This window comes from Mirounga leonina, unplaced genomic scaffold (assembly GCF_011800145.1).
Source record: "Mirounga leonina isolate KUSES-001 unplaced genomic scaffold, KU_Mleo_1.0 Mir_178, whole genome shotgun sequence".
In the NCBI taxonomy this organism is placed as follows: domain Eukaryota; kingdom Metazoa; phylum Chordata; class Mammalia; order Carnivora; family Phocidae; genus Mirounga; species Mirounga leonina.
The window spans coordinates 22,065,248-22,081,180 of NW_023270464.1; the positions used below are offsets into that span (position 1 = coordinate 22,065,248).

Genomic DNA, 15,933 nt, shown 5'->3' on the forward strand with positions numbered 1-15,933 from the left:
GGGGGGAGGTTTGCCTGGGCGGAGGCATGTGAATACACAAAGACCTCGGGTTTAGGTGTAAACGGTGATGCAAGATGAGATTGGAAAGGCTGGTGGGGCAGGTCACAGGGTCTTGGAAACTGCCCAGGAGTTGAGGTTTGCTTTCTCTTTTGGACAACAGGAAACCACTGTAGGTTCTTGAGCAAAGTGCCATCCCAAACAATGCAAGAGATTAGATGTGGGGCAAGGAAAATCTGTTCGGATTTGAAGGACAGTGTGGAGCAGGGCATGAAGGTGGTGGCAGGAAGACCCGGGAGCTGATGGGCAGGTGGGGACGGGGCAAAGGGGAAATGCGGGCCAAAGAACAGGAGGGCTGGGCATATGTTCTGTCTGAGACCTGAGGAGACCAGCAGGGTGAAGGGATGAGATGCGTGAGGTCCAAGGGGGGTTGTAGAAGCAGAAACCTCACCCACCATTGGATCTTCAGGGGGTTACTTTTTCAATGCACATTCACATCAAGTAACACATTTTGCTTCATCTCCCTAAATCAGGGTCACAATCCTTTATGCATTTGAGAAACAAAAAGTCCCCAAACAGTCTGAATTCAAGCAAAAGTTGCTCATTCAGGATGGGAACCCAAAATAATCTCGTATCTCAAATTCGAACCAATTGAACAACAAACATGAGCAATGCCTTAACATTTAGACATATTTCAGGACTTGATTTTATTTTTGAGGTCTCTTCCCATCAGATGTCACTTGGTGAAAACACCAGGGACCTGGGGGAATTCCTTTCCAAGCCACAAATCTTAGTGACATCTGGGGGCAATCAGATCCCATCGCTCAAAGCTTACTCCTTGTGGACTTGGGGCCAGAGGCAAGAATCTTACTGCAGTCGGTGGTGATGCCTTCCTCATTGAAAGCTGGTTCTGTTTTTGTCCCAGCTGTAACTCATTCCTCTATTCAGTAAGTACTGAGTGCCCTATGTGTCAGGCACCGTCGTAAGAGGTCAGAGTTCTAGCCTGGGAGGGGGTGGTGTAGTCCCTGGGAAGTGTGGCCAGGCTGGTGGGGGCTCCTTCTGGGCTTTCTTGTCCTTGTCCTCCAACAGTATCAGCCCAGCTGGAGGCAGAAGCCATTGAGGGCAGACAGATGGTGGATTCTGTGACACCCCGAAGCCCTGGAGACTCTAGGGGCTCTCTCCCGGCCTCCTCGCCTTCCCTGGGTGGGGGTGGGCTAGCTCCACTCACACCCAGCCTTCTCATGCCCTCCCTATTAATAGCCGCTATGTCCCAAGAGCCAGCCCCCCCCCCGGCCCCCATAAGAGACGTCCCTGAGTGTGTCAGGTTGGTAGTGGCCCCGGAAGTTGTGGGACATTCTGTGGTCTCCGATCCTGGGGATGTTTATTCTCCGGGCAGGCGGAGGGTGAGAAAGGGAAGGAAGGTGTGGCAATCTGCTCAATTCTCATCAGCCACATCATCTGAGAAGGGGAGGGCCCCGAGACCTTGGTGGGGGGGGCGTGCAGGGGTGAAGGTGAGCTGCCAGCACAGGGAGCCTGCGGGCAGCAAGAGGAGCCGGAACGGCCCAGCCCCTGTACCCAGCCTCCCGCCCCTGACTTCGCCTGATAACAAACCAGAAACTGAAACAGGGTCGGGATTCCCGGCGTGAAGTCAGAGATGAGTCACAGCTCAAGAGTGACTGCACTAGCGGAGAAGTGGTACCAGACAGGCAGACGTGAGCCAAGGGCAGCGGAGGCAGGCAGGTGAGTGGGAGCTGGGGCAGTGCAGGGGGTGAGCAGGGAGGGGGCATGGGGGGGCGGCCCTGCCCGTCTCGAGGCCCCGGGACTGCTGGGCTCGGGAAGCCGGGCGGGGTGGCAAGAGGCCAGCTTTGCCTGTTGCTGGGTGGTGTTCGTGACAAACGGGGCAGAGGGCACAGGCTGGTGGGGTGGTGGCCAAGGACACTTGGGGCCGCGGTTGGCCCTTGGGTGATGCCCCCCCCCCACCGCCTCCCCTCTCCAGCGCATCTGAGGGTCCCGCTGAAGCATGGCAAGCAACTTTGAGGTGGTGGCCATGGACTGTGAGATGGTGGGGCTGGGGCCCGGCCGGCAGAGCGGCTTGGCTCGCTGCAGCCTCGTGGACTTCTATGGCACCGTGCTCTACGACAAGTTCATCCGGCCCGAGGGGGAGATCACTGATTACAGGACCCCGGTCAGCGGGATCACGCCTCGGCACATGGAGGCGGCCACGCCGTTCGCCGTGGCCCGGCAGGAGGTGAGTGGAGGGCTGTCCGCCAGTCAGACCAGGGCGGCGGGGAGGCCACGGCCCGCCCCCCACCCCGCCACACATCCACGTGCACACTTCCCTGGCACCTTCCCCAGATGCCAGATCTGTGACCCCAGATGTGGCAGATTCCCCCCACCTCTACATGAGAGTGCACTAGGGCATCCCTGCGAAGGCCTCCTGCCCTCAGACAACCTTAAACTCACACCTGGGGAAATTTCAGGGCATCTGGTCCACCCTGCTGGCCTTGTGATGGGGGAACTGGGTTCCACCTGATGTTCCCCACGGTGAGATTCTTTTCTCTACCCTGGCTGCCCCTGGTCAGCCCCACGAGGAAATGAGGAAACAGGGCTCTCACTGGCTGGGCCCTTGGTAGGGGGCTCCTGGTCTTGGAGAACAGGCTGGAGCCCCTGGACCAAGGGGAGAGCTTGTGCCCAGACCCACGGTAGGCCTTCCATCAGCTTGAGGTCAGTATGTAGTCCCAAGATTTCCCACCCTCCTGGTTCACCTAGTTGTGATAACTTATTCAGGTCCCAGTTTCTGTTTCTGTTTCTCTGAATCACTAGATGGAAAGCAAACTCAACCTCTCTTGCACAAGCTTTAGTCACTTCTGGGAAGGTTAGAAGGGCAAGTAAATTCACCAGTTTCTAGGCTGCTGGGGCTTAGGGGAAGTCTCAGAGGAACACAGAGGACCAAGGTTTGTCCCAGGTGCACATGCCACACGCCCAAGATAAACACAAAACATAAGCAACCATAGCTCCTGTTTCCCAAGCACTGGTGGTCTGGAGCTTGCTCACACCTCACGGGACAGCCGCCAGGAGGGTTCTCAGGAGCTGTAAACCCAGAGTTAAGAGGGCCAGTGTTGAATCCTGGCTGGTGACCTAGCAGCTGAGTTACCTTGGGCAAGTTACTTGGGCAGCCTCTCTGTGTACCCAGTTTCCCGCACCTGAAACAGAAACTGGGTGTAATAATAGTAGCAATTTCATAGGATTATCGTTGAGGATTGAGAAAGTGCCTAGAGAGAGTGCCTCTATAAGGACTCGATAGCTGTTACGATCGTCTGTTATCCCCATATTACAGATGCGCAAACTGAGGCCTGATTGAACTAAGTGTATTGGTTTGCTGGGGCCACCGTAGCGAAGTGCCACAGACTGGGGGCTCAAACAACAGAAATTTATTGTCCCACGGTCGTGAGGCTGGACGTCCGAGCTCAGGGTGTCGGCAGGCTTACTTCCTTCTGCGGCTGTGTGGGAGAGTCCACGCTGCGTCTCTCTCCCAGCATCTGGGGGTCGGCCGCCAGTCCTGGGTGTGTCTTGGCTTGTAGAAGCATCAGCTTAATCTCTGCCTTCATGTTCACCTGTGTTCTCCTTGTGTGCGTGTTTTGTGCCCCTGTTGCTCGTTTATAAGGACAGCAGTCCTGTTGTATTAGGTCCCTGATGGCCTCCACAAATTACATCTGCAATGACCCTATTTCCGAATAAGTCACATTTTGAGGTACTGGGGGTTAGGATTTCAACGTATGAATTCAACCCATAACACTAAGTGACTCGCCAAGGTTCACATAATGGAAGGTGGTCAGGACTCAGAGCTTAGGCTCAGACCTCTAGGGCTGTGTGTCCAGTAGGGGGCCGCCGAGCCACATGTGGCTATGAGCGCCCCAAAAGCGACTGGTCTGAACCGTGATGTGCTGTAAATGTAACATGCACATGGGATTGCAAAGACTTTTATTAAAAAATTCATAAAATACCTCAATACTTTTTTATATCACTTACGTGTTAAAATGATAGTATTTTGGAATATTAGGTTCAATGAAACATACTAAAACTAAGTTTCCCTATTTTTACCTTTTTAAATATGGCCATTAGATGATTTAAAATTACACATGTGGCTCACACTATGTGTCTACTGGACAGCACTGTCCTATAGGTACTAAGAGGAGGCCAGGGAACCCTGAGCTGGGGATGCGGTACATCCGCATGGCTCTGGAAAGACTCCGTGAGGCTGGTGGTATTCACAAGGGGTTTTCGGAGCCTGTGTCTGCAACCCAGTGGGCCACAGAGAGCCGTGGAAGATTCTTGAGCAAGAGCATGGCAGGCTCAAACCCAAGTTTCGAGAAGACTAGAATGGGGGGTGCTGTGGAGGATAGATGGTAGTGAGCAAAGAGATGTCGATAGGGGGTGAGTCAGAGTCTCTGGGAAGGCATCAGCAGACAGAGGACTGGGAAGAAAAAAAATGTCAGGATGGAGGTGGCCAAAGGGGAGTCACCAAGCAGGGGAGGGCAGCATAAGGAAGAGGTGGGTTGGATGTTCAGGGGTCAACGGGAGGCCCAGGGACACGGCAGGAGCTCCCCACACTCAGATCCCCACTGAGCAGTCAGGTGGACTACGTGTCTCCATCCTTCGTCGTCGTCCTCCTCTCCCCAGCCCCCCACCACCTCGCTGGCAGAGCGGCAGGAAGGCCGGAGAGCCCAGAGCCTGGGGGAGAGGAGGCAGCAGGGAAATGCTGCTCACGTTCCCTGCTCTCGACATGCAACCAAGTCGCTGTGTGCCTTGGAGCACTGGCCTGGGCGTCGGGCTGCCTAGGTCCCCGTCCACATTCGGCGCAGAATGCTTCGAATCTCAGCTGGAGATTGGGCCAGGCCCGAGGCTTCCCGTGTAGCTTGGAGCCCTGCCCAGAGAGGGAGCCAAGAATCTAGAGACCAGGCAGACCTTTGAACCACATCTGGGGTTTACATTTCCTGCTCCATCACTCACTGCTTGGTGTGACCTTTGGCAAGTTCTCGAACCTTTCTGAACCTGTTTGCTCATCAGAGACAGGGGCTGCTAATGCCTCCTCCCTGGCCTCGAGTAGGTTGCATGCAGTGCTGTGGCCTGTAGCCCAAAGCACAATGCCGGGCCCGCAGCTGATGGTCACTGACTGTGCCCATGGAGAAAGAAGGGCAGACACCCACATGATAGGTCTGAGCCCCCTTTCTGACTTCCCTTGAGAACCGTGATCTTAGATTCTGGCTCTCATTTTCTGCCTGAACAGCAGGGATGCTGTGCCAGAGAAACTTTCCCAGGCCTGGCTCAGATCACAGCCTCCCCATACCACTGTTCAGATACCTCCCATGGCTCCCCATTGCCCAAGGTCCCCCAGCACAACACTCATGGACCTCCAAACCCTACCGACTTGCCTGTCCCACCTTCCTTCCTAGCTCAGCTACCATCCAGCCACACCCCTACTCTCCCCCAGCCCCCAGCCCTGCCCCGGGTCAGCTACCACGCTGGCAGGCTCAGGCCAGAGGAGTCCTTCGTGATGCCCTCCCCCACCCTGTCCACCATCCCCACCTCCCCGCGTGGGGCCTCTAGTTCTCCTTGCCGTGGCCCCTGTACTTTAAAGCTTGCCTGTCCACACACCTGGTCTGCCTAGTTCCACACGGCTGCGATGTGTTTTATTCTGCCCCCAGACTGGATGGTGTGCTTTGCGCACAGAAGGTACCCTGAGAATGTTTGTGGGATTGGAGTCGAATTGATTTTCACAAAATACAGGAGTTCTGGCAGCTGTGTGGAACAAAATTGCCTCTGCCCTCATGCCGGCCTTGGCTGCCAGGAGGCAGGGATGCACACCCAGCCTGGGGCCGGAGGGCAAGCACACTGTCCTTAGACGTGCGTGGACGTGGGTCTGTGGCCTCTGGCTTGTTGCTAAACTTCTCTGTGCCCTTTGGTAGGAGCATCTGTGCCGCAGGGTGGGTGAAGCAGCGCAGGGGAGTCCAGCACCATGTCCTGGCTCTGTTCTAAGCGCTTTCCACACACCACTGCCTTTGCTCCCCGCAAGAGTCCTGGGAAGTCGTTAACCAGCACCGCTACCCCATTTTACAGATGAGCAAACAGAGGAGCAAGGCTGAGCAAGCTGTCCAAGGAAGGCATAGAGCAGAGACCCAAATTCTGGCTCCAGAATTTGCTCTGGGATATTCAATCCCATGATGGACGTGTATAAATGTGCTCTCGGAATGCTATGTCCAGTGTATGTAAGGGACGGTGTCAGGCCCAGCCTGGGCATGAAGATGTGGGACAACGCAACCGCGGTCGTTCGTTTCCATGAACAAGGACACAGAGGCAGCTCGAGCCCACTCTATCACCCATATGTTCTAATCCCAAAGTCAGAGTCGGGGCTCACGGGTCCCAAGATGTGCTGGGGTGGGGGGATCCCAAAGGGAAGAAGCCTATCAGCCATTTATCAGACCCCCACAGGGCTGGGTGACACCTCTCAGGTGAGTCTAGGGCTCGCCAGGCCTTGGTTTCACGCAGGCAACTTTCAAACGCTGCTCACCAGCCTGTCTCTTCCTCCGACGGGAGCGCAAGTGGGCCCCGCTCCTGGTGAGCCATAGACCAGCCCAGGCAGCCAGCAGGGCTCTGGGGAGCCACGAAGCCCCACCCAGCCCACCCAGGAGGGTTGTGCCCGGGATCCTGCTACTCCCTTCTCTCTTTATTTTTATCTTTTTGAAATGTGGTCACATTACTTTTATAGTGGAAAGTTACTGCCTGTTATCTTCTGAAACCTCTAGGTCTGCCCATCATCTAGAGCGGTGATTCCCAGTGTGGAATGATTTTGCCCCCCAAGGGACGTTTAGCAGTATCTGGAGACATTTCTGGTTGTCATAGTGGGGCAGGGGGTCTGCTACTGATATCCAGTGGGGAGAGGACAGGGATGGTGCTAAGCCATCCTATAATGCACAGGACAGCCCCTCCCCTGGCCACACAGACGCCAAAGAAGTATCGACAGTGCCCAAGTTGAGAACCTGCTCTAGAGAGCCCCACAAATCAGGCTGTCAGCGCAGGAGAGAACCCATGAGGAGACAGGTCCAGAGAGGGGCAGTGACTTGCTTAAGGACACACAGCAAGCTGTGACACAACTCGATGTTCAGATTCAGGGCTCTCACCTGGTGGGTTCATGCTGCTGTTGTTGTTGTTGTTTTTCTAACAGTAATTTTTAATCGGTTATAGTTTATTTTTTGTAAGTTAATGCTCTCTTAATGTTAACCCAGTCTGTTGAATAGCATCTACCCATGACTGGGATCGGGGAGGGATAATTACATTTTTAGCTGGCAAACAAACCAGCTGAATCCCATGAAGCCTCCCGGCTTAGGAGGGAAATGCAGCAGAAGGGAGACCTCTGACAGCTGTTTCCAGTATAGCTGCCCTTGCCTGGGCCAAGTGCACTGCTGGGGCCCCGCCCCTGGGCCGGTATCTCTGGGGCCTGGCCAGATGGAGGAGGATGACTTCACCATCCAGGTTTCCCCCAGCAGAAGCAGCCTTGTGGGATGCGGGCACAAGCTGGGGTGGGCACACCTGCAGAGCCGGCCAGGGGACCGGAGGACGGAGGGGACCGGGGCCACTCCGGAAGGTGACCGAAGGGCCTGGCCCTCTGGATTGTTAACAAGGGCCCCAGGTGATTTTTCTGATCAGGCACATCTGGGAAATACTTGGAACGAGAGTGGGAATGCAGTGGCATCAGGCTGTCATCCCCCTTCCGTGTGACACCAGCACACGCCGCTGTGTCCCCCTGTCCCCGTCAGTAAGATGGCATGATGATTCCAGCCGCACAGGGGCCCCATTCCTGCTTCAGGAAGTCCTCAGAGAGCGGACACAGGTCCAACATCGCTCTCCCCTCTGACATCACTACCGCTGAACTAGGTTCTCAGCAGGTGGTGACAAGGACAAGTGTAAGGATAGGGACGGGTCAGGCAGATCCGGATACCTCGCTGCAGCTCTCAGGTCACCAGCTGTGTCCCCTGGGCAAGCCTCTCCACCTCTCTGGCCCCCAGTGCCCTCCCCTGTGGCAGGGAAATGGGAATCCTCGTGCTGAGAGGTGCCCGGGTGAGGTGAGGAAAGTCCCTGGCCCAGGGCCAGCGACGAGAGCACATGGGTGAATGGCCCTCCTCCAACCCAGTGGGCTCTCTCCAGGAATTTGAGCGATTCCTGGGTCTGACACACCCGCCTCCTGACGCTGACTCAGGGCAGGTCCCGCAGCCAAAGCAGGTCACACAGCCCTGAGGTCCCGCCCCCGGGCTCCAGCGGCCCCCCCCACCCCGCTTCCCTCCCCAGCCCTGCCTCAGGAAGTCGGTGGAGCCCTGGCTGCGAAGGGGCCGCTGGAGCCTCACCTCTCCCGGCCTTCACCTTGCACCCGGGGAGCCGAAGCCCAGACGCGGTCTGACCTCTGAGAGCACATAGCGAGGACCTGCAGTCTCTCCCTGCCCAGCGCCCAGCATCCTTGGCCTGCACGGTGGCGGGCATCTCTCTGCCAAACAGATTCTTCTCTTTTCCTGGCTTCCTCTTCCTTCTGCTTGTCCTCTCCTGGTATTTTATCTGTCTCATCTTGAGTCCCGTGGTGCTGACCGTAGCCACCACCCCCTTCCCCCAGCCCCGAGACCCTCGGGCTCCGGAAGTGATTAAGTTCCCAGGAATCCACCTCCCAGGGACTCGGTCCTCTTGTGGCTGCCTTTCTGGGATGGCAGACAGTCCCTCGGGGCTCTGTGTGAACTGGGCCCTGAGCCAGCTCGTCATTGGGGGAAAACAGGCCACATTGTTTGGGAAAGTTAAAGGATGTCCCTACGAGAAAGGGCGCGTGACCCCCGGCCGCCCAGCGCGGCCTAGTGCTGGCCACTGCGCTCTCCTCCACACGCAGGCCTCGAGCTGCTGCTGAGGCCGTGTGCCCTCGCCACTCGCGTGAGCCCTGGATCAGCAGCGGCGGCGCCAGCTGTCGAAATGCGAAATCGGAATCCCGGATGTCTGGGCCTTCACCGGGTGACGCCTCAGCCCAAGCGTGAGCAGCCCTGGTGTCCATGCGACCGGCCCAGCTCCATTCCTCAAGCGAGCCTCCCCAGTCCCTAGGCTGACTGTGGGCTCTGTGCAGCGGTGGTCCCGACAAACCGACAAAACCACGGGAACGGGGAGGGGGTGATGGGCAGGCTGGTGACACTGCCTGCTGACAGGAGATGGACAGACCCCATGGACAAGTCGCCTCGTGTCTCTGAGCCTTGGCTTCCCCTTCTGTAGAGTGGCCACAGGGATCCTGTGGTGGCCAAGGGAGAGCGTGCAATGCCCCACGTGATGTCCCAGGAGGCCAGTAGAAGCAGAAGCGGGGCATGGGAGGGTGTCAGCCCTGTGAGAAGTCTCCCCCAGGCCCAGAAGACAGGGCAGAAGCTATTGGAGAGCTGTCCAAAGGGGGGCCTGAGCCCCAAGCTGCCCCTCCAGCTCCGCCCGAGATCCCCCCTCCCGTCCTCTCTGATGGCAGCCAGCGTAAAGAGAGGGGAGTGGCCCATGTGGCTCGAGGTAGGAGGTTGTCCACGGGGCCACCATGGGAAAGGAGTCAGGATAGAGGCAAGACGACAGGCTTGGGCACGTGTGAGGGTACTTCAGGGGTTGCTCCCCAAAGCTCAGCTGTGTGGCTGGTGGGGGCCTGGAGCAGCCTCTTTGGGAGTGTGGTGGAGACAAGCAGCTGCTGGCTCTGAAGGCTGGCTCTAGCACTGAGTCCCTAACTGGCTATGTGACTGTCCCAGTGATCTAACGGTGCTTCGCAAATCACCTCCAAACCGAGTGGCTCGAACAAGGTCAATATTTACTTCGCTCGTGCATCTGCAATCTGGACAGGGCTTGGCCGATGGGGCCAGCTGGGAGGCTCAGGCGTCCCACAGGCCCGGAGCCGGAGTCATCGGGAGGTTTGCTTGCCCACCCATCTGGTGGCTGGCGCCGGGGCCCCTCGGGCATGGCTCTCCGCCTCCCTGTGGTCACTCCAGCAGGTGGCTTCGGGGTAGCTCGGGGCTGCTGGGGGACTGGCCCCCAGAGAAGTCAGAGGTCACACAGGCTGGCCCATATTCGTTCCAGGCAAGGGGGATTGAGCTCCATCTTTGGAGAGCAGAGGTGCCAAGGGATCCGCAAACTTGCTTTAAAATCCGCAGAGTAACCTGGGGCCAATGATTTCCCTTTCTTGGTGCTTCAGTTGTTCTCCTCTGCAAAATGTCAGTCAAATACAGGCCTCTCTCATCGCTGTGTTAGCTTTTTGTGGTTCTGCTGTAACAAAGCAAAAGCTGAGTGGCATGTGTTAGCTCGCCGTTCCACAGTTCAGAAGTCTGGCACGGGTCTCAACGGCCGAAATCGGGGTGTGGGCAGGGCTGCGTTCCTTTCTGGAAGCTCTGCGGGAGGGTGCGTTTCCTTGCCTTTTCCAGCTTCTAGAGGCCGCTGTGTCCTTGACGCCTGGCCCCTTCCTCCCTCGGCAAGACCAGCAGCTGCATGCCAAGTCCTCAGGACAAATCACTGACGTCTACATATAGGGGCCCTTGCGATTATGTTGGGCCATGCGGGTAATCCAGGCGATCTCCCTTATCGGGAGGTCGTCTTCTACCTGAGCCCATCCGCAACTTTAACTCCCTTCTGCCAGGCAACGCGTCTGCATCTTTGGGAGGTCATTATTCTGCCTGCCACAGTAGGGCTGTTGAAAGGATTAGATGACATACTTAGCCTGGCACGTGGGCCATATTCAGCACCGGCCACTGCTGTGGAAGCCACTGAAGGAGTCGGGGACACGCCTTTGGCATGGACCTCAACCACTGAGCATGAGGAGGGGCCCGGTCCAGTCTCCTCATTTTATAGAGGATAGGTTGGAAGCCCAGAGAGGGGGGGACAGTTTGCTCACAGTCACACAGCAAGCCGAGGAGGGGCTGCTTCCTACCAGTTGCCCCAGATCCACGCAGAGGACCCTGCGTGAGGCGTGGGCTGCCTGTCTTCCCGGCCAGATCCTGCAGCTTCTGAGAGGCAAGCTGGTGGTGGGTCACGACCTGAAGCACGACTTTCAGGCGCTGAGAGAGAACATGAGCAACTACTCCATCTACGACACGTCCACCGACAGGCTGCTGCAGCGAGAAGCCAAACTGCTGTCCTGCAAGCGGGTCTCCCTCCGGGTGCTCAGCGAGCGTCTCCTCGGGCGGCACATCCAGGTGAGCACCCCCCTGCCTTCCCGGGCCCCGGGGCCCCCCTCCCCCCTGCAGGGCTCTCACATCCCCCAGGGGCTCCAGAACCCCCACATTTGGCCCCAAAGATGCTCTGCCCACCACCCGCTCCCCGCCCAGTCCTGAGCAGCTGTGGGCACGCGAGTAAGGAGGGGCGCTGGCTTCGGGCTTCCCCGGCCCCCGGCCCCAAACAAGCACCAGAGTGCGGGAGGTTTATTCAAGAGGTGACCCCAGGACGCATTGGGAGAGTGAGGATGTGAGGCAGGGAAGGGAAGGCACCCAACAAAGGTTTTGTTCGTGTGCTTTTAAACTCAAGCCAGTTGCCCCGGGATAACTGAAGCTTAACCCCACTGCGGGCCTCTGGGAAATCCCACAGACCTCAGATTTATGCAGGGAGCGGAGGTATTGACAGCTCCCATCAGGCACAGCTACTGCTGCTCCCGGGGCCCCCCATCCTCAGCACCTCCAGGCGAAGGCGCCCGGGTGCTGGTGCTTGGGAGGTCACCGAGCTGGCAGGGCCGAGGGCGGTGGACCAGACACTAGCAGTCGCAGCTCCACGTGGGGGTCCTCCCAGTCAACAGCTATTTATCAGCACCTACTCTGGGCCAGGCTGGACGGGGGGCTGGAGACGCACGGCTCGGCAGGGCTCCATGGACCCTGTGCTTGAGCAACTCTTGGTGGAAGGGAGGGTGGCCCATTAGCCCGAAGGGATGAAGGACGGGTGGGCGGGGAGGAGGGCAGGTGTGCAGCGGTCCGAAGGGTGAGTCTTCGTGGAGGGGGGCGGGGAGGGGCGAGCAGGAGCCCCAGCCGGAGGTGTGAGGCACCGCTTGGCCAGGCGACTGGGGACTGTGTAGGTCGCAGGGAAGGGACCTGAATTTGGGCCCCTCTGTTAGCCTTGTGGCACACGGGACCAAGGACAGAGTGGTCAGCACACGGATTCACTGAGGTAGCGCTTTAGAAACATCGTTTTTTTTTAAAGATTTTATTTTTTATTTGACAGAGAGAGACACAGTGAGAGAGGAGCACAGGCAGGGGGAGTGGAGGGGGGAGAGGCAGGCTTCCCGCCGAGCGGGGAGCCCGATGCGGGGCTCGATCCCAGAACGCTGGGATCATGACCTGAGCCGAAGGCAGGCGCTTAATGACTGAGCCACCCAGGCGCCCCTAGAAACATCGTTTTGACCTATTTTTCTATATGGGCCCGGTGCCCTGGAGCTCCCTAAGTGTCTGACAGCAATCTGCAGCACCCCCTCCCCCCACCGGCTGATGAGCACCTGGAGGGCACAGCCCGGCTCTCCGGATGGATGCCGGAAGCAGTGCCTGGCCACACCTGGGCCTAGGGCCCCAGCTCCGGGGCTGACAGCTGAAGCCAGGCCTGCTCCAGCCACCTGCTGAGTCCAGGGTGTCAGAAACCTGCAGAGACTCACCCACTGACCCACATGGGGGCCCTGGAACCTGGGGTGTGAGCGGGGAAGGCCCGGGTCACACGGGGTCTCTGCCTTCACCCCCAGCCCACGCCCCTGCCTGTGTCTACAGAACAGCTGCTTTGGACACAGCTCGGTGGAGGACGCCAGGGCAGCCATGGAGCTCTACCGGATCTCCCGGCGCATTCGAGCCCGCTGAGGGCCTGCCCGGTGGAGCGGGACTGGAGCTCCGCCTTCATCCCAAAGTCTTCGTCTCTTCAAGACAGCAACCCCCTTGCTTTTGGAAAATGTGTCTTTAGCAGTAAAATAGCTCTATATTTTTTCTACTCCATCATTGGATACTCCTCTGGCCTTTTTCTGAGCTGGGTAAGGGTGATGGGCCCCAGTCCGTGTGATGCTTAGAGGACCATCAAGACACTGAGCTAGAACGGGGGTGGGGTGCGCGGCTGGCGGGGGCGTCAGTTTCCTGAATAATCTTGAATCCTGTGTATCCAAGAAGCAGCTGGAGGAATCTAGGTGGCATGTAACTAAAGCCTTGCCCCTGCCTCCCTTTTCCTGTTGCATTTACGTCCAGGGCGGTGGCACCCGGCTCCGAGGTCCATTCGTGCCATCTTGAAATGGGTGCCATGGCTGTGGCACGGAGGTACGGAGAATGTGGCAACCTTCAGCAAGTCATCCCTCTTGTAAAATGAGGAAGCAAAGGTAGTGGATTTTGAAGTCAGAACTAAGTTGGAGTCTTGGTTCTGCCATTTAGTAGCTAGAGTTGAGTTACTTAACTTCCCCAAGCCTCAGTTTCTCCATGTGTAAAATGGGAAATTCTTTTCTTTTTAAAGATTTTATTTATTTGACAGAGAGAGCACAAGCAGGGGGAGCACCAGAGGGAGAGGGAGAAGCAGGCTTCCCACCCAGCAGGGAGCCCGATGTGGGGCTCCATCGCAGGACCCTGGGATCATGACCTGAGCCGAAGGCAGACGCTTAACCGACCGAGCCACCCAGGCATCCCCTAAAATGGGGAATTCTAACAATTGATAGGTTCTTTTTTTTTTTTAAGATTTTATTTATTTATTTGAGAGAGAGAGAATGAGAGAGAGCACATGAGAGGGGGGAGGGTCAGAGGGAGAAGCAGACTCCCCGCTGAGCAGGGAGCCCGATGTGGGACTCGATCCTGGGACTCCAGGATCATGACCTGAGCCGAAGGCAGTCGCTTAACCGACTGAGCCACCCAGGCGCCCCACAATTGATAGGGTTCTTGTGTGATGTCGCACACAAAGCTCCTGGCACCACGCCTGTCAGAGCTTACACACCCAGCAAACGTCAGTAACGACTGGTTACTGTCTGCATCACTCTGATCTAGGAGACCCCGGGGAGAGCAGCTACACCCTGCCGCGGGGGCTGGACCTCTGAGAAGAGTCCACATCAGAAGACTGCTCATTGGGGTCAGCTGTAGTCATTATTTTAATCCATGCCCAGGTGCCTCTAAACCAGAATGACTCGTGTGTGTGTGTGTGTGTGTGTGTGTGTGTCGGGGGGGAGTGGGGGGGCAGCTGATTCTGATCAGGACCTCCACAGGCGATTCCGATGCCCAGGACGTTTGAATCACCTGAGATGCTTTTTAGGCAACCCCAGTACCTAAGCACAGTGTTCTCACACTGGACGGAGCATCAACATCACCTGGAGGGTGCTGGACCCCAACCCCAGAATTGCCAACTCAGCAGGTCTGGGGTGGAGCCCCAGAATCTGCATTTCTCACGAGTTGCCCGTTGATTCTGCCGCATGCTTTGAGAGGCACAGCGGAGCATCAGCTGACTGTCATGTGCGGCCACAGTTGAGAGCCGTCAGCTTGGGGTCCGAGTACCACCAGGGTAGACTCCTGCTGCCGGCCCAGCCTTGCCCCCTGCCGTCTCCCCCAGCCACCTGCTCATGCAGAGAGGTCCACAGCCCTGAAAAATGTGTGCTAAATAGCCCCACTACGTAGATGAGGGACTCGAGGTGAGGTTAAGGACCCAAGGGATTCAAATCCAGGCCCCCCCGACCCCGAACTCGAGAGCTGTTCCCTCAGAGTGCATCCCAGTGGCAGTGCCTCCCGTTTGCACGCTGACCTCTGGGAACCCGGGGGGCTCCCTCCCTCGCACGTCTGCGAGAGCGGGGAGGGGCAGCTTGCTCCCTCACGGTTCTCTCCGGTTCTCTCCGGCCCCAGGGCCCCACCGACTTCAGGGCTGTGACCGGGCCCTCTGCGGCTGCCTTGCCTGGCTAAGACTGGCCACCAGGCGGTGCCCTTGGGCCGTCTGCGGTCCCGGGGGCCTCCAAGGCCGAAGCAGCCAGGAACACTTAGGAGGCATGAGGTGTGAGGGGCTGTGTCTTTAAAAATGGCTAGGGGGCTGCAGCAGGGACCCTGTAGGCCACCCTCCCTCAGCCACTGAGCTAGAGTGAGTTACAGCCGGGCCTGGAAGGTGAGCCCCAGCTCTGTAGGACTCCCAGGCCAAGGTCTTTTCCACCTTGAAAGGAGGGGTGAACCGGGGCTCCCCAAGGAAGTCTCTAACCCAGCTTCCCGCTTCCGGCTGTGGTGCTTGGATGCCCCCAGTGGGGAGGCGCCCACCCCACCTCCCAGGGGGGCACTGAGTGAGGGTCAGGACCTGGGGGGGCGTGTGCCATGGGCCCTGGCCCCACTCGCGAGACCCCCCACCTTCTGTACAGCCAGTAGAGAGCACCAGCTTCAGAGTCAGGCTGACTTGGCTTGCGTGTCTCAGCTCTGAGAGAGCAGGTGCCCCATCCATCAGGTGGGGGGAGAAGAGGCTGGAGGTCTCATACGCACGGTGCCCAGCCCCAGCTGGTGGGGGGTAGGGACCCACGAACGGCCCCCGGCACCACTGATCATAATCAAAATAAAGGCCTGCCTCTGGGCTGTGCCGCGGGACTCCCGACCCCCCTGGGTCCCAGCACACCCGGAGTCGTGGCCTGCAAGTGGTGGTGTCATTGGCTGAGGGTGTAAAGCGCAGAGGAGAGGAAGGTCATGTTTGCTGGGACGGACGAATCCTATCGTCCGCAGCAGATCCACTCCCAGCAGCCCAAACCTGGTGAATGCCCAGGAGCCCCGCTCCTACCCAGGGGCTAGACTCGGCCTTGCACAACTTCCACCTCAGTCTCCTCATCTGTAAAATGGGACTATTAGTCCCAATTCCCACAGCTCTCAGGGGAGCAGATGGGGCCAGGGAAGCGAAATCGCCCTGCAATCTGCCCCAGCCTAGACCGGCTGCAGGTGGAATCTCCTTGCC

The 15,933-nt window shown here is 57.9% G+C and overlaps 1 protein-coding gene across 1 annotated transcript; it reads left to right on the forward strand.

The window, feature by feature from the left end:
- Window positions 1-1,504: 1,504 nt before the first annotated feature.
- ISG20 (interferon stimulated exonuclease gene 20) lies at window positions 1,505-12,992 on the forward strand. Its single transcript, XM_035024106.1, has 4 exons — window positions 1,505-1,737; window positions 1,994-2,245; window positions 11,028-11,228; window positions 12,774-12,992. The coding sequence occupies exons 2-4, from the start codon at window positions 2,018-2,020 to the stop codon at window positions 12,858-12,860; spliced, it is 516 nt and encodes a 171-aa protein (XP_034879997.1). The 5' UTR covers window positions 1,505-1,737; window positions 1,994-2,017; the 3' UTR covers window positions 12,861-12,992.
- The last annotated feature ends 2,941 nt before the right edge of the window (window positions 12,993-15,933 follow it).

Coding starts and splice junctions, on each gene's coding strand:
- ISG20 (XM_035024106.1), top strand. CDS start 2,018: ATGGCAAGCAACTTTGAGGTGGTGGCCATGGACTGTGAGATGGTGGGG. Junction 2,246..11,027: donor TCGCCGTGGCCCGGCAGGAG/GTGAGTGGAGGG, acceptor CTTCCCGGCCAG/ATCCTGCAGCTTCTGAGAGG. Junction 11,229..12,773: donor TCCTCGGGCGGCACATCCAG/GTGAGCACCCCC, acceptor CTGTGTCTACAG/AACAGCTGCTTTGGACACAG.